Raw genomic sequence first — 19019 nt, 5'->3', positions numbered from 1 at the left:
GACGCCATTTGATTCCATGCCCAATTGGTGTCTCAGCTGATTCGTGTCCAGCTGGTGCTCCTTGATTGAGGGAGTAATCAACAAAATTTATAACCTATAACACCATATACTAGGGTAGCAAAGACAAAGCTACTATAGTATAGCGGCTCTAGGATCGTTCACTGGGAAGGATTAACAAGCTATCAATGATACCAATTCTAAGTGAATTGGTTTTGTTTCATTTCATGGTTAGCTTAAGAAGCAAAACACAAACTTTGATTGGTAAAGGTTTAGACTTAAACTAATTAACATAACAGAAGTTTGGAATAATTTAGGAAGAAAAGCATTCCCTGGAGAGTTAGGTTCACTGGGGTGGTTCCTCATGCAAAAGACACGGCTCTGGTCAGATGGTTCATTTCCTCGCGTTAGAGATTCAATATATAGTCAATTCTCTAACCGGTGTTGTACAGAGACTCCTTCAATTAGATTTCACTTTAATTCTCTCACTGATGCAACTTGCAATGATTTAAGCCTCTCACTAAGCCTTAACCATTCAAGGTGATCTTTAACCTTGGATTACCCGTCAAAAGCTCACAAGAGATAACTAATGGATGTCTCCTTGGAGTCCAAAAGCTTACCAAGTGTTGGCTATTCTAGAAAATCCTACCTTGAAGTCACCTCCCAGAGGCTCGCAAGGGGTAAACTAGTGCATTTCCATGGTTGGAAATCACTTGCCTTACCAAGTGTTGGCCTAGGTGACTCTAAGGTGTTTTAAGTTAACTAAAAACATAGAAATCATTAAAGGATTTCACTTCCTCTTCATTAATAGCTAAAACCACAAAGCTTTGCATTCTTGCACTTGGAACCTTCCCCGGCAACCTTAGCTCCAAGGAATTAGAGGTTTAGTTACTCATTCTCTGGGGAAAACTCCTCAGAGAATTCATAACTTAGAAATAAAATAAAAATACAAAGTGAGAAGGTAAGACAGTAGAAAGAACTGAACTTTACTTGCTTACCCAAACTTTTACAGAAAGAACTCCTCCCTGAGAACAGGCTCCCGAGAGGTATATATATGAACATAATATAAAACTAATTATTACATAGATATTTACTCTTTTTACTAACTTAAAAGCTAAGGAATCATGTAATTGGTGGCTTACAAGGAGTATTTTGGGATTTAGACAACAAAAATCTGATGTAAAATATCTCCCAATGTCCGTAGCAAATATCGGGGTGCTTCAGGAACCATTTCGCAAGAGAAAATGGTGTCTGCGAGATTTCGCAGACACTCAAGAAGGGCTGCGAAATCACTTCGCAACAACCTTCCACCTTGAGGTTCCAAGCTTCCCTCTCGCGGTATATGTCGGGCATCTTCAGGAGGAAATACACCCTACTGTACAAAAAGGCTGCAGAATCACTTCGCAACAAAAGGGTGATTTCGCAGCACTTTGCAAAATGCTTCCTTCAGCTCGGAGTGATTGGCTTGCAATGGCTGCAACTTCTTCGTTTCAACTCTGAATTGCACACCGTTTGAAGCAGTGGATTGTTGACTTCCTGAGATTTGAAATGGTATATAGCGTGAATCATTTGGACTTTAGAAAGTGCTCCAAAAGTGGCTGCTACGACTGTCATCAAGAATATGCTTCATGGCAGATTCTCTTTACATTTTTTCCTTGCATTCCGGATTTACTCTTGGCAAATGACTTCTAAGCTTTGCCCAAGATTCCTCATAGCTCTCCTCAGTCTTGACTTGCTTTGGTGATCAAATTACTAACAAAAACACCAAAACTTACACAAAGTGATTAAAATTGCTTTCAAGGGTCCTTAACATGCCAATTGAGTTAAAAGGCCAAAACTACTACTCAAAAGTGTTTAAAAGGATTAATTATAAGCTATCAAATAGCACTTTTTGAGTAGTAATCATGCATAACTAGAGATCACTGAAACAAAAACAAAGAAAACAAAAGAAATAAAATTCGAGGAAAAAGTTAAGGTTAGCTAAAAACTAAATAAAAGATAAGCTAAAATATAGACAAAGAAAAGGAATTAGTAAAATAAAAATCACCAAACTTGTGATGAAGATCACAAGTGTTCACCAAAAGTCATGTCAATGTATTTTGGCACCATCCCTAGCAACGACGCCATTTGATTTGTTCCCATTGCAGTCATGCCATTTGATTCTGGCTTAGACAGGTGTTATCAACAAAATTTATAAAACCTAAATCATCTCACACTAGGGTAGCATAGCTAACATAGTATAGTGGTTGTAGGATTGTCTATGGAGGGGGAGGGGGGGGGGGGGGTTTCATCATACAGTTGACTTAGTGAAGGAAATAAAATGGTGTTTTTCCTTATGAAAATTAGCTTTTAACGAAAATGGAATTGTGATTGCAAAGATTGATTTTAAGTTAAGCAAAAATAATAAGTGAAGTTAACTACAAAGAAAAGGTCTCTTGGAGCTTTAGGTCACTAGGATCGGGTTCCTTAGGCAAATAGGAAGATTATGGATCTTCACCTCCTATTGGGGACAATAACATAAAGGATAGTTATCTCCCGAACCAATTTTATATTTAGCAACTAAGATTTGATCCAAATGATTCATGGAAAATGATAGTTGCTTCCCATTAATGGCTTCAAACACTAAAGACCCTCACCTTTAACAACCTTCCAATGGCTCGTAAATGATAACTAATAAACATCCATGGATCTAGCAATAAGCATCCATGGAATTCGAAAAGCTTACCAAGTATTGGCCATTCAAGGTGCTTTTAAGGGATTTAAAGCTAAACCTTAAAATAAAAACCATTAATGGTGAACAACTACTTTCATTTAAGGCAAGGATAACTCCCATATTTGCATTCGGGTCCTTCATCTAGCTTCTCTCACTCCAAGAAACGTAAAACCTAGTCACTCATCCCCTGAGAAATCATCCTCAGAGGTTGTTTGGCTAGAAAGAAAAGTGAAAACAAAAATGAGAAGGAAAGACAGAGCAAAAGCTCTGTATATTTCTTACTACGGGAATTTACAAGTGTTTAATGAAAAACATACATATCTCTCCCTCTCTCTTTCTCCTTATATATAAGCTACCTAAAAAAAATATATAAAAAGATATAAAAGAAAATATCTAGGTTGGTTACAAGGAGAAACTAGGAAATTACACAAAATATTTGAAAATAAAAATCTAACGGAGTCGGTGCACAGGAAGATTTCGCATACCATGCAAAATTTGGCATGGTATGCGAAATCCTTTGGCTACCTCAAATGGCTTCGCATTGTGTGAGAAATTTCGCACAGCCGTACGAAAATGCTGGTTGTTGAATTTCTTCCTCTAGTTTCCCTCCTTGCATCTTTAATTGGCTTGGCAAAGGGCTATGAATTGCTCAAAAGCTTGGATTCTTCATGTATTTGAGCTTTAACTTGCATTGCCATGGATTTCACCAAATTCTCCCTCATTCTTGGCTTGTTTCAATGATCAAATAGCTACCAAAAATACCAAAACTTGCCAAAAACTTATTAATAACCTTGCTAGGTTCCTTAATGTGTCAATTGAGTTAAAAGGTATTAACTACTACTCAAAAGTATTTAAAACAGTTAGTTTCAAGCTATAAAAGAGTATTTTTTGAGTAGTAATCAGTATACACCTTACGAGATCTAGGGCTAGGGAATGGAGTAATTCAGAGTTCTTAGTAACTAGTATCAGAGCCTTTGGTTAGGTTTTTGCATGTTACATTTATTCTAATGTGCCTACTTTGTTTTGTTGGGTTTTTCTTTTACATTTGATGGCCCAAAGAGGTATTTGTATGGATGTTTATTTTTTCTTATGAACGAATATGAATGTGATATCTGTGTTTTTTTCTTTAGATTGGGCAGTAAGCTCATAGTTAAAAGCATTGCATTTTTATGTTTGTACGTAAAAATCAATTTTTGTTCATAAATGGATTGCAAGCTCCATTTTGGTGGAGCATAGGAATTTTCTTCATTGTAAAAATTAGTTTTTTATCCATCTTTGTAACCCAAGAGAAGGAAAATAATAGTTCAAGTGTTCAAAAACATTCTTGATGGAAAAGCCAGTTTGGAAATGTGAGTGTTATAATGGAAAAGTGGTAAAAAAAAGGTTGGAGAAATAGTGTGGGTGCACGACTGCAAGCGGTAGCACTAAAGCACTCTAAGATATATCTTATTATGGACTTGTATTTTTCAGGTGAGTCCCTACTCAATGGTGAGACTCACATTTTTAGTGAAAATTTTATTTTTATAAAATTGGAGTCGCCACTTATTTTTATTTATTTTTAAAAGGAAAAATAAAATAAGAAATAAAACCCTAAAAAAATGACTCCTTGTTTTTGGAAAAACGTATCTTTGAAAACCTAAGCCTAAGTCCAGAGGTCAAGTTATCTATTGGCAAAGGGTCATAAAGTAGCATCCCTTTAAGCCTTGAAAATAGGTATCCACTAACTAGATTGAGGCAAGGACGACAATTGATAAATAAATCACGGGTACCAAAGATAGCAAATGTGATTAAGCCTAAGGCCAAACATAATGTTATTCACACCAAGACAAATATAACAAATAAATCAATCACACAAGAAGAGAGGATAGTGTACTTAAGCTACAACCCAAAGCGTTTTCATGAAAACATTAAAGTTGGATCAGGTTAATATAACATACAACATGCATTTCATCTCATTCAAGTAATGAAGTAACAAACAAGGCATAACAAAGTAATATCATACATCAGAATACTCACAAACTAAGTTTGCATATTTACAGAATTAAAGAATTAAAAGGTGTAAGGAATGTACCTAGATAGCATTCATAGCTTACAATGCACTTGCATATAGCTAGAAAGGGTTAGCTTAATAAGCAATAATAATGTCGAATAACTATCATAGTGAATCCAAATACATATGATATATGTATAACTATAAATTAAATGATAAGAATCCAAAGAAACATCAACTACCACATTCAATTCATTGTTAAGGTTAACTAATATACAAGATAGCTAGGAATGCCAAAATTAGGGAATAAGACAAGACATGCAGCAAAGGATTAGAACAATAACATCCACATGAAAAATATTAAATAAATATCTAAAAACACTATTTCATCATAGGAAAAATCATGCAACCTCCTCATTATGTCTATATAATATAACAAAAGTTAAAACCAAGTCATGATATGCTAATTAACACAACATTAAATAACAAAGTGAACATTGTACAGGATTTTCACCATATAATTAGAACAAGAAGCTTCACAAAGCAAATCTTAAAAAAATATTTAGAAGGGGAACTTAATTAGACAAAAAACCAGGGAACTTCTCCAACATGTCTAGATTATCACGAAAGTATTCAAATAATTTATTGAGGACCCATTTAATCCTAGTTTATAAAAAGCATCCAAGAGGTTCTAGAACAAGATTAAATTTCAAAGCATGCCTAAACTAATTTTGTTAATCTAAAAGTAGGATAAAACCATGCAAAAACTCATACAACATGTCCAAAGTGACTAGTTTATAAGAAAAATAATGGCAAGGTCATTAGGCACATGGATCAATTTTAAAAACAAGTAAATAAACCCTATGTTTAAAATCAAGACAGTGTAATAGGTATAGTAAGGGAAAAATATATCTCTTGATTTAGGAAACATGTTTTAATATTTTATACGTCCAAAATCAACTTTAAGAAGTCTAAAATTAAGAAAAAATTAAAACAATTTTACAAAGTTATTTAATAATTTAAAAACACAAAAATAATCTGGGTGTCCAAAATTGGGTGAAAATTGAACCTACCAAAAGATTGATTCATAACTCCTATTTTAAAAAAGCTTTTTGACTTAAACAAAATTCAAAAATCAAGTTTAAGAAGTCTACAATACTATAAAACCACTGAAAAAAATTTAGGAACATCCTAAATGAATGAAATCAAAATTTTATTTCAGAGACGTAGTGAATCAAGCAAACTAGTTGCAAGAAGTTTTTAAAAAATGATTTTATGTAAGGGTTCCACCACATCCCGATTGAACATACACAAATCTAGCCCATGCATTTCCAACCTCGCATAAGTATTGATAAACTCATCAAAGCCAAGAATTATGCCATTTATTAGGGACCATAAACTTGGATCATGTGCCATTCAAAACCAGAATTTTATTGAAAACCAAAGGATGCAAACTAAATGAAATCTATTTGCATACTTTTTAAAAAGAAGATCTTGACCCTAAGGACTCTAAATGAATTTTTTAAATAGATTTTCATAGGGTTCTTTTGAGAAAAGGTTTTCCTTTAAAAGGAAAGAAAAAAGTTGTATTTGAAAATAACAAAACATAAGAAATCAAAACATAGAATAAACTAAAGGAAAACAAGACTATAAAGTGAGAATTTTGACAACCAACCAAACTAAAATGGTGCGAGTGGTCAAGCTTCATGATTTTCCACTAGCCTCTAAAAAAAGATTTAACAAACAATCACCGAAGTAATAAACTAAACGATTTTTAGATCAAACAAACTAACAACATATTAATCTGGAATTAACATAGATCAATCAAGCACATAAATTGAGATGAGCAATCAAGAACTATCATAAAATCAACTAAACACATAAACATATAATTATAACAATGTGGAACATAGTAACACAAGCATATAGAATTCTAAAACACATGAACTTAATAAAGATCAATTAAAAACTAGAATTAGCAATTTTAGAATGTTATTTTCCTAACATATTTCATTGGACTGTATCAATCATGATCATTGGGTTACATGTTAAAATAGCGACATCTTACTCTTATTTCATGACATAGTCCTAGGTTCAAGGGTATAGATTAGACTTTAAGGTGGCCTGTAAGGGCTCATACAATGTTGAAGCATGGATCCATCCAACCACTCCCTTCAAGAGTCGCAAATAACACATATAGTATGATATTTATGTTATCACAGAGCTCTCATAAAAAGTGGGTGTGTCACTCTCTAGTGTTGTAAAAATCTTAGTTTAATCAACTTCTTAAGCATCTAAGCTAAAGTTTCTTAGCACAATCACTCATTAAGCTTTTGGCTAAGATCTCACATTTGACTTTGTTCAATCTATATGAATTTGTGAAATAATTTCATATTTGACTTTTATATGTCTCATCTTAGCCTACCTAAGTTAACATTCCAAACATATAGTTTATTTTACTCACTTTCTTAGCGCCAAAATAAATATCGTCTAACCCTACTTGTCATCTAAGCGTCAAGGTGATTGTCTGTGTGAATAGACCAATCTAAGCCCGATGACAATCAAATAATGTATGCTAGTGGTATCAATCAAACTAAAATGGAATCCACATCTATGAGGAATAATTGCATAAGATATGCATAAATAAAATGGCAACACAAGAGATGTCCAAAAATAAAATACATATCAAAGTCCACAAAGTCTCAAACTCCTCCCATAAGTCTAAAAAACTTCTATAACATTGGATTTAATAAGCGAATCAACCATCATTCTACTGGTTGAGATATGTTCTAGGACTATCTTTTCTTACGCAACAATGTCTTGAATGTAGTGAAAACAAATATCTATGTATTTGGTTTTGCCATGTATTTAAGATCCTTACTATATGTTAGAGCAGTCATGCTATCACTAAAAATAGCGATGGACTCTTCGGCTAAAGTCGTGACTTTTATTTATTGGAAGAATCTCCTCAACCAAACAGCCTCTTGTACGGAAATGACATACCCCAACTCCATAGTGGATAGAGCAATGCAAGATTACTTCTTACTACACCAAGTAATAGTGGCACCATTGAGTAAGAAAGCATATCCTATAATGGATTTGCACTTATCTCTATCACTAGCCCAATCTTCATCATAGTATCCTCTTAACCTCAAGTCCTCACTTTTATAGCAAATGACAAAATCTCTAGTCCTTTGGAGGTAGTGAAAAATCCTCTAAACTACTCACCAATGAACATGGCCTAGGTTACTTTGATAACGACTAACTAATGTTAGGACATAGAGTCTTGTTTATATGTTGAAAATTTTGTTCATTTTTATGTTTGGTCATAGAAATCTTTGTAGATAGTAACTTGCTCTCCATTGAAGATCATGTTTGTCAAATTGGGAAGTCATAAGTATGTCTAAAAAAGTTTGGATTGTGGCAAATTAGGCTTTGTTGAGGTATTAAGAGAATCGGGTTTTTAAAAAAAAAAAATTAAAATGATTTTAAATTGACTTTTGAAATAGAGCAGGACCACTCAAGTGGCCTAGAGCACTCAAGCGCTCAGGACCGCTCAATCGAGCCATCCTACCTAGGCACCTGAGGCACTCAAACAGTGAGTGAGTTGGCTTGAGCGGTCATGCATATTCTACTGAGACTTTTTCAAGAAAATTTATTTGGAACTCTTTTAAAATGAAAACTCTTTAGGCTTTTGTCTATAAATACCTCCCTATTAACCCCTTGAGGGTTAGGGATAATTAAGTGATTAGAAAGAAATCACCTATTCTTTAAAGAGGATTTCCTAGAGAGAAAGCTTAAAATGTCACACCATTCTCAATTTCTCATTCAAGGATTAGATATCTGAATATTGGTTTGAAAACTTTTATCTCTTCAGCGAGACTGAAGTGATCCACTAGAACAATCGAGAGTTGTTACGTCCTGGACATAAATCAAGTTGTAGGTATTAGAAAGTAAGTTTTTAGGGTAAAGTGATTGAACTTCTCTGTTGTACCAAAACACTTAGCCTTTTTATATAGCAATTTTGGTCGAGAAAAACTAGAGAAAGAGTCACTACAACTTTTGTAGTACTCCGGGTATCTTCTTCAAGGAATGACTTATGGAAATTATCAATACTAGAATAAATGAATTGCTTTTGTTTAAATCCTAAAGTGAAAAACAATATGTGAATAATGTGAAACTAAGTAAAAGAAATTAAATTAATAACAAAATGAATATTGATTTTAAATTCGATTGATTCAAGTTTGGGGCTTTCCACAATCCAACCTAGGGTATAGAAATTAGAGACAACAAAGGTCTTTTAAGTAATATGATCTTAGGGTTTTGGGATCCTTGTGTGGACCCGCATTTTTCACGTGCGTCCCCACTCGATCGGCGAGACTCGCTTTTTATTTGTGAAAAATTAATTTTAAAAAAAGTTGGAGTCGCCACTTATTTTATTTTTATTTTAAAGGGAAAATAAAACAAGAAAGAAAAACCCTAAAATGTGACTCCATAGTTTTGGAAAAAGCATGTCTTTGAGAAACTCGAGTCTAGGTCCGGGGATCAGGTTACTTATTGGGAAGGTACCTCTAGGAGGTAGCACCCCTCTAAGCCCTACAAAGGTCTCTACTGACAAAGTTAAGGGAAGTGTGACCATTAATCAGTTAATTATGGATACCTAAGTAGGCTAGGTGATTTTAAAGAGTGGCATGCCAAACACAATCAAATTGCAATAAAAGAGAGTTAGGGTGCGTACCTGAACCGCTCTTCAAGCGCTATCATAAAACATAAAAGTTAGTGTAGAAATGTAGCACACAACATTTGTTTTATTCAAGCAAATCAAGCATATATCAAAACATCCAAGAATCGCATCATGTATGGGTATAGTCATCAGTAACATATGTGTCAATAGAATTCTCAAAAATAGGTGTGAAGGAGCGTACCTGGATAGCAAGCTAAAATGCCTCTATGGGAAACAAGATTGCTTAATGATAGGTGCATAATAATCTCACGTATCTCAAAGAGAAAGCACAATTAATCAAATATCAAACAAAAATATTTGAGGAAATATCATGAATGTCGGGCCCCCCTCCAAAGCCCTAATTAATTTTGCATGAGTTGATTCTATAAATTCCATTATTTGGAATCATGAATTTTGTTCATGCTTGAGAAAATCGAGAAAAATCGAGAAAAATCAAGAAAATCGGTTAAAAATCGAATAAAATAGTGAAAACGCGTGCCGGAAGGAAAATGACAGCAAAAGGTTATTGAAATCTGGATTTTATTGCCTAGAGAAGGTCTAAGGAACTTTAAAGAAAACCAAAGTTATTTTGATGGAAAAAAGGTTTTGAAATCCATATTTAAGATGTATAAGATCACAAAAAGAAAAGAAACATTAGGAGGGGTAGGATGTGTGGCAAAGTGGCCATGCTAGAGTGAGGTTGGGAGGTGCACTTGAGACTGCATTGCTGAAGCAGATTCGTGAGAAGTCCTCTGCAAATCACTGGTGTTATTCTCTCTGGATTTTCTCCTTCTTCCCTCTTGTGTTTTCTTTCTTTGTCCCATATTGGTCTATGAGCTGTGCTTGATATTCTAGGGCCCCCTCCATACCCTGGGCTCTTCCATATGATGAGTCCGAGTCATCTTCAGATTGGATAACCTAGATCTTCATCATATATCCTAAGCCCATTGGTTTGCTAGTTGGTTGAGTTTCCTTGAATCCCAAATACTTCAATATTCCTCCCTGAGTGCAATTTCTTTGTCATTTGCAATTGCACCAGCATTTTCTAAAGCAAAGCCCATAGGCGACTGATCTTTTCCCAGAACACAGTAAGCATTATCCCATGACTAGACTGAACTAGTTCCTTTCATTGTTTTGGAGTAGCCGAATCCATTGAGAACAATCAAGTCCCCACCTTGAAATGATGGTCAGCACTTAGCAGCATAGGAATAAACGTTGAGAGGTTTTTCAATATTCCACAAAATTCTCTTCTTGCATTTTATTAGTTTCCTGTGATTCAAGCTGGACATCAACAACATACTCAAAGTGAATATCCGGATTTTCTAGGTATGACAGTCCTTGTTCTTCTATTTGGATCTCATTATGAAGATCACCTCCAACAAAAAAAGAAAAAGTCCCTTGCGTGTTCTCTCTGACCCTTATTTATATGGCAGCACCTTCCTCTTATTGGATATTCTATTTCCCTTTTTAATGCACACGGATATGGAAAGCGCATGCACGGTGGCTCACATTGAAGATTCTCAAGGATGCAGCCGCATGTTGTTTTGGTAAGTGATTAGATCAGTCGACTTTTCTTTCTAAAAAAAAAAACCCAAAGGAATCTCCCTTACAGCCCACTATATGCGTGCTGTGTGGCCACTTCCTACCTATTTTGGTTTTCCTTGATAAATTGTGGCCTTCTTTCTTTCTCTTGCTTATTACCTGCAACCATTGATCCATTATTGGGCTGCGTTGCCTGAATTCTGTCACCTTCTTTAACTCCATTCTCATCAATAGTTTCACCAACAACCGGTTCTTGCTACTTCTCCATCGCCACTACTAGATGACCGGGCTGTACATCTTTCTCAGAAACTGATATTTGATTAGTGTCTCTAATCTGATCACCCTCAACCTGTAATCCATCAATAGTAGTCCCCCCATTTATCTATTCATTAACATCTATAGGCTTGGCAGTGACAGGCAATATACTGATGCTCTCACAGAGATGATTTCGATACTTGCCAATGGTTTATCTTGAGCATGGCATTCTCTTGAAGGTCATTGGTTTCTTGGAAAATCTCATACCAAAGAAATCTTCAGTACAAGAGATGGTGAAAAAAGGGGAGGACAATCTCATGCTAGACACAAAAAAAAGAAGGAAGAATCAAAAGTTTGTGTGCAGAGTAAGACAAGGAATTGGATGCTATCTTATCTTTCTTGCATGGCAACGCAAATGCCCTCCGTGATCTATAGACACTAGTAAATGACAGGTGGTCGATCATATATAATTGCCTTTATATCACATCAAGCAAATCACCAGGGCGCTTTGACCATGGTCTCCCACTACAGTCGGTATTTATTTTCTTGCAATTGGCCTTATTAGTGTCTCTGTCACTGTTCTGTCTCAGCATCAGGCCTGCAGTCAAACCATTCTAAGTACCGTTTTGGATTCCAAACATGGGCATAGATCCGAATTGGGTTCATTAACCCTAATCTTGCCGCCAGGGCAAGCATCCCCATCAGATGGTGGTGTACTATACAAGACAGGAAACCCGGTCTCAATTCCATATAGTTGCATCTTTACCGCTTCTTCAGCCATGATCGACTTGAGAAGATGCTTCAATCGTGGGTCTGGGTCTGGGTCTTTCTCTTGATATTTTAAATTCAATGCTTGGCAAAATGTTAATTTGACTGTCCAGCCAGCCGCTAGCAATTTTCAAAGGGTAAAACATCAGTCATAGTAGAGTTTGAGCAGGGAATCTGGGTCCATTTTTCTTTTGCATGCTTCTGAAGGTCAAGTACCGCATAACACAGACTTTCACATGTTCACAATTTAGACCAGAATCCCATATTTTAGTCACCTGAGAGCGGCGACCAGAGCTCAAAATTACAAGATGAATTCAGATGGTTGGTTGATTATTTCAGAGAGGAGCAAGTACAGTCGGCGACCACCAAATGAGAAGACATCCACCACCCTCACAACCAGAAATCAGACCAAGATATAGACTTTTCTCTTGTGACAGCTCTCATCGACTCCATCTTTTTCTTTCACAGGAGCCACCCATTCCTAAATATGCAATTCGTCACCTCATGCGAAATGAAATAAAATAAGATTAAAAAGTAGAAGAAGAATAGAGAAGGAACTAACGAAAATTATGAGATTGATAAAGGAGAGATCAAATCATATAATTCCATAATTTAATAAGGGATCGTATGCGTATTTAAAGTCCGAACGATTCAAGCAATTTTCTATTAAATAAGTAAGCAAATAAGTAAATAAAATAAAATAAAATAAAATATAAGAAAAATAGAAAGATAAAAATAAATAAGTAAATAAACAAAATAAAATAAATATAATTATCAAATGCATGTGATAATAATAAGAAGATTGTATAAAAGGTTGAGCCTCAATGAAGTGTTTAAGCGGACCTAAGGTGAACCTAAGTGTCTTAAAGTGATCGGGATATTGTCTAAGTAACCTAAACATGCCTAAAAACTATCCTAAAAAGGAAGAAAAGCCTAAGTCTAAATTAAGACTGCCAAGGATCACAATAAAGGGTCAGATAATCCCCTAACCAAAGTCTCCGAGGTGACTCAGAAAAAGGTAAGTGGTACGAGTAGTAATGGGCCACCAAGGAACTACCGTGGAGCACTGGAAGTGGATTTAAAGACATGTGCTAAAGGGACAAAATTGAGGGTCTACACCTTGGTCCTTCGCGATCAAGTTGAGTTCTATAACTCAAAATTGCATCCAAAACCTAATTTTTCTTTTTTAGAATAGATTCCTAAAACCATCAAATGAACGAGATTGATTACTAGTTTAAGATTTGGCTTTTTAACCCTTCCTACTCTTTATAACTTTGTTTTGGGGCAAATAACGATAGGGAAGATGAGGATAACTAATGAGCAAGAATTACCATGAATCAATAGTATCAAGTAATAACCTACCGTATCATTCCCTAAACTAACTCACAAGGATAAGATAAAAAAAATGATAAATTTTCATCCAACCAATAATTAATCTCATTGTTATAATAATTTACCCATCGTCCCTATAGGTTTCCTAGCCCTTAGGTCTTCATGCTTCAAACCCCAAGTTGGTTCTTAGCCTTTCATGGGGGTGATGTCACATTCACAATCCATAATAGGGTAAAAATCCATAATTTGAATCAAAAGAACCTAAAACAATATATTTAATAAAGAAGAAAAAGAAAACAAACCAAAGTTCTTGCCTTCTTCCACCTTCAATGTCAAACTCTCCAAAAAATGATCCAAGATCCCTCAAACCTAGAACTAAGAGAGTTTATATAATATCATCAATTACCTAACATATAGCACACTCTCATTGGCCACTTATTACAAAAATAATTATCTAAAAATGATTAAAAAAAAATAATAAAATGGTGATTTATAGTCATGTGGGGCCCATTTAGGCCTAATGGAGTCCCATGGATGTAATTCTCGAGGTAGATGAGGCAAAACGCCAAAGTGGTAGTGGGTGAATTCGAAATTGGGGTCATTTTGAATTGGATTTTGAATTCATAAGTTGAATTTCGAAATCATTTCGAAATGACCCTTGAGCTTTGTATGGTTATCTTCAAATGGTCATAACTTCTTTATTTCAGCTCCGATTTATACACCATTTAAAGCACTGGACTTTTGATTTCCTAAACTTCGAAACAATATATATTATGTCTAAAATAGAATTCGGTAAGTACTCCAAATTTTTCCTCAAATTTAGAGTACATGTTGCCACCAAATTTTGAGTTCCAAATTTCCATGCAGCTGAATCTTGCTTCATGCCTCATTTCCCGTGTTTTCTTGCCTTCTTTCTTACTCCATAATGGTCATTTATCATCTTTCAAACTCATGATATCCTATCTTGCCTTTTTTCATGGTCCATGAGTCTTGACTTACTTATTTCCTCATTTAGCCATTTCTTGATCTTTCAAAATCTAAAGTGATTCAACTTGCACCGGCCCTTTTCTTCCCTTGAACCTAAGATAAGTCTCCAAAGTACAAAATAAACTCATGGCTAGGACCTTAGCATCAATTTAGGTCAAGTTTGGTGATTTGAATGTCCTTTGGTGCATAAATCATATCGAATATGTGCCATTAGAGCACATATTTTAGCTCCAATCATAAAGTGGTCCAGATAAATCTAAGTAACTTGATTTTGCATAGTGACTTTAGATTAGTAGGTCTTAGACCTCGTGGTTTTTATATCTACAATTAGTGTTGGGGTTTTTCATGTAAAAAAATCTTGTGTCTCATTGTTTATATCTTTTATATTTGATATTCTATTTGAATTTCCCATAATTGATAAAATTGATTATCCCTAACATCTCACAGGGTAAAAGAAGTAGGTATAACATATAAATCTTTATCGAAAATTTTTAAATCACTCATTCACAATCCCCTTCCCATCCGTGTATTCCTTATTGGACTTTTGGTTTTTCATCTTCATATACAAAATATTAATCTTTTGATCATATGTAAATATTATTTACATGTTTGTTATCATAGTTTCAAACTATAATATATTTTATTATAACTTTTGCATGATTTTCATAAAAGTTGTGCAAAATTATTGGTTAACAATTTTATTCTCTATAACTTCTAACTATAAGAGAATACATATTACAACTTTGACATAACCTTTGATTAATACAAAGAATATTAATTTTCTCATTTTCATAACTTCAAGTTATGAATAATAATAATTATATAGCTTCTAGCAATATAATATAAGTTTATAATAAAATATTTTAATATAGCTTCTGACTAAATGTGTTTTAACAATTATTAATTTACTAACTTTTCCTTCATAACTTCAGGTTATGAATAATTAAAATTTAAGTAATATTATAATAACATTAAACAATTGACAATTGTATTATTATATAACTTTTAGTTGTACAAGAGAATTGGAAATTATGTGCATAGTTTTAGCTATGAAATAATTATTAATAAAAATTGTTTTCATAACTTTTAGTTATTAAATTATTAAAATATCTATAAAATATGATTCACATAGCTTCTTATTATGAGATAAAGTAAATAAAATTTATAATAATAAAATACAATGCCTACTACTTTTCATGTTTTGTTTGAAGAAAATAAGGTTACATACCTATAAAAAAATTTATAAATGAATTCTTTTTTCTTTTTTCTACCAGAGTGTCGTACTAATAACGTATTATAGAATAAAAGAATGAGAAGAAAAATGAAAGAATAATTCAACTATTAAATCTGTCTCTATTAATTCACAAACCCTTATTTATAGGCTAAGAGATAATACCAACATAGTAAAAATGCAAACAAGGTAATAGAGTTATCATCCACAAACTATTATAAATATTTATAACATTTTTTTTTCCTTTTAAGAATGACAAATAATAGTAGTTGTGTTGGTACGAAAAGTAGCTAGCCATAGTAGTATTATTACTTATTATAACTTTTGAGTTCGATTAATCAAGTTATTGAATTCTTTTCAAATTCAATGCCACGAGTTAGATGGTTAACCAATGTCAAACCCTCATATTAATATGTCCAACCCATGCCAAACTCAACCCAAGGTCAGGTTAAGAAATCCTAACCCACGTCAAGCCTATGGTCAATTCAGGTTCCCCAAGGTTCTTATAGGCCATCAAATAAAAATAAATACATAAAAAAACTTTAAAACATATCAAATATAAATTTAGTTACTAATTTAATCTATGTAATTATTTATAAACTCAAACTTACACTTTAATAATTAAAGAAAATAATAAAATCATTACACTAGTATCATTAAAACCAAGAAAGGTTAGAGTTCTTTCTTATCATTTTTATGTTTTTTTTTTTATATTTTAAAACGATAATACATAATACAATTAAAAATAAAAATAAATAAATAATCTATAGTTTATGTTTCAACAGGTTCTTTGGACCTTTAAACCATGTCAATCCTAATATTTTTGGGTTGGTATTTTTCTAACCCAAGGCCCAACCTAACTCGTCCAATCTTTGCCTATTCCAACTCAAACATCAAGTTGGACTCACCCAAATTACAACCCTAGGCTTCAATAGGATTTGATTGTTTAGATTGCAAATATTCTTTCCATGGCAATAGTATTAAGTGTTTTTTCATGGTAATTCTCTTTCCATTTTTACTATGAAACCATTACTTCTGTTCCATCCACCATTCAACATGGATAAGTAACAGTTTTGGTATCACATCCAATGCCCTCATCTAGTCTTACATAGGCATATGTAAAGTAAGAATGTAGTCAAGAATATGACTAGATAAATACAACTAGGATACAAACAATGACCATCTTACAAAATTTTGGTACGATACTCCTCAGCATTAAAATTTTCCATATTTGTTATAATTATTTTGTGGGAACAGTATTGAATTCACTAAGGGCTTGTTTGGTAATTATTTTCAAAAATAGTTTTTTAGAGCAGTTTTTAAAAAGCGTTCTATAATTTTTGTAGAACAAAAATTTATTTGAAAACCAAAAATGTTTTTAACCCATTTTAAATATGTTTTAAAAATAATTTTTATATCTAATATTTTATTTTTAATCATTCTACATATTTATATAATTATTTCTTAAAACAATCTTCAAAAAACAAGTTAAAATAATATAAAACAACTAAAAGATGTTATTTGAAAACACTACTATGTTTTCTATTCTTAAGAACAAAAAATATGAAATAATTTTTTATTGTCGAAAGTATTTTCTATGTTTTATGTTCTGAAAAACAGAAAACCGCTCTAAAAATAATTCTCAAACAAACCATAATTTTTTTTCTAATTCATTGCCACCAAAATAGATAAGCTTGGATTGGATTTGTTTGGCTTATTTAGATTGCGGATATTCTTTCATGGTAAAAGTTTATGCCTCATTTTTTTTCCATTTCTACTATGTAGCAATTAATATCTTTTTTTCTCTCTTATTCAAGATTGACCAAACTGGATTTTGTTGCCAAAACAAGTGACCATCATGGCTTTGTGTGTTTATAAATACATATCTAGTCTGATCAATTTCCAAATACATTTATTTAATTCTGAAGTTCTGGAGATGTCTCAATTCATAGATTATTCACTGTCATTTGGCTCGAAGTGGAATCGCTCAGAAGACATTCTCCTTGAAAGAGCCATTTTGATTTTTCCAGAGGAAACCCCAAACAGGTGGTATAAGATTGTCACTCAAATCCCAGGAAAATCTCCCATGGATGTGCTTGAACACTACATAAAACTCATACAAGATATCGATGCGATCGACTTCGGTAGTATGGATCAGTACATTCCAGACCGGTGGGATTTAGAGGAGGAAGATCAGGAGGAAGAAGAAGGCAGTACTGGCTCAAAAGTCGAGAAGAAGAAAGGGACTCCATGGACTGAAGAAGAGCACGTACTGTTTCTTGAAGGATTAGTCAAATATGGAAAAGGTGACTGGAAAAGCATCTCTAGAAACTTTGTGATAACCAGGACGCCATCCCAGGTTGCAAGCCATGCTCAGAAGTACTTTGCAAGACAAAGGCCTGGGAATATGGGCAAGAAAAGGAAGAGAACCAGCATTCATGATATCACGACTGATGATCTTCCTCCACTAGGTGGTGTAACTCCATAGCCACTTTTTCATGCATTGCAGTATCATTACATGGTTGTAGTGGTTGCATCCTCTATGAATTAGACATTTTGTCATCTCATAAATTTCTACAAATGATCAGTATTTCAATTTAATTTAATTCACTTTGCTTTGTGTGGAGGTCATACTCGTACCTTCTTCCATGAAAATTGATTCCGAGAAAATTTGAAGAAGTTGTCCATTATAAGGAATGTTGTATTTTTCACCAAACTAAGGCAAGAAAATGAAATTATGTTAATTAAGAAAAGTAATATATAGTAAAGAATTTTGTACTGGTGACCAACTTTACAATATTACATATTGAACCTATTAATTAAATTGCTGCTCCAAATCTTGTCTACCAAAAAAAATAATAATAATAATCCTTTTTGGTAAATAAAATCCATAAATAAAAAATGGAAAAACACTAAAAATGATCTAGATTGATTGTTATACCAATGTAAGAAATTAATGTTAATTTTGATTGGTAGGATAGAATAAAATATGCATATATCACGATATCATATCCCAGTAAATAGGATATGTATATTATAAGATATTATTTCTAATAGGATATGATATTTTTGCATATTATATGCATTAGGATATATTATGTTATGTTTATGTTTTATTCATAAAAAAATGGAATGAAAAATATATTACACATCAATGTTGGATATTTGTTTAAAATAAAAACTATATTCTATTTCAATTTTTTTTTTAAATATAGTATAAAATTTCTATCATGGTTAGTATTATTTGGACGTCATTTTATAATTTTTATTAATGTAATTAATTTTTTATTTCATTGTTAATAATATTCATGATTAAAATCTTTAAAATTTATAAAAAAAAATTACATTATGTTGTTAAATATCTAAAAACAATTTGTATATGTTAAATATTATATTATATAATATTTTACACTATATTTTCTTGCATATTTTTAATCAACAATTTTTGTTTTACAAAATGTAATATAGAAAATTGAAAAAA

The 19019-nt window shown here is 33.0% G+C and overlaps 1 protein-coding gene across 1 annotated transcript; it reads left to right on the top strand.

Annotated features, from left to right (window-relative positions):
- Positions 1-17474: 17474 nt before the first annotated feature.
- Positions 17475-18026, top strand: LOC100253165 (transcription factor DIVARICATA). Its single transcript, XM_002268101.2, has one exon. It carries the CDS (start codon positions 17475-17477, stop codon positions 18024-18026), a length of 552 nt encoding a protein of 183 aa, XP_002268137.2.
- The last annotated feature ends 993 nt before the right edge of the window (positions 18027-19019 follow it).

The sequence above is a fragment of the Vitis vinifera genome, chromosome 19 (assembly GCF_030704535.1).
Source record: "Vitis vinifera cultivar Pinot Noir 40024 chromosome 19, ASM3070453v1".
In the NCBI taxonomy this organism is placed as follows: Eukaryota; Viridiplantae; Streptophyta; class Magnoliopsida; order Vitales; family Vitaceae; genus Vitis; species Vitis vinifera.
The sequence above is the reverse complement of the archived record's forward strand: the minus strand, read 5'-3'. Positions and strand labels throughout refer to the sequence as shown.

Bases quoted from the DNA above. Each gene is read 5' to 3' on its own strand.
- LOC100253165 (XM_002268101.2), top strand. From the start codon at position 17,475: ATGTCTCAATTCATAGATTATTCACTGTCATTTGGCTCGAAGTGGAAT.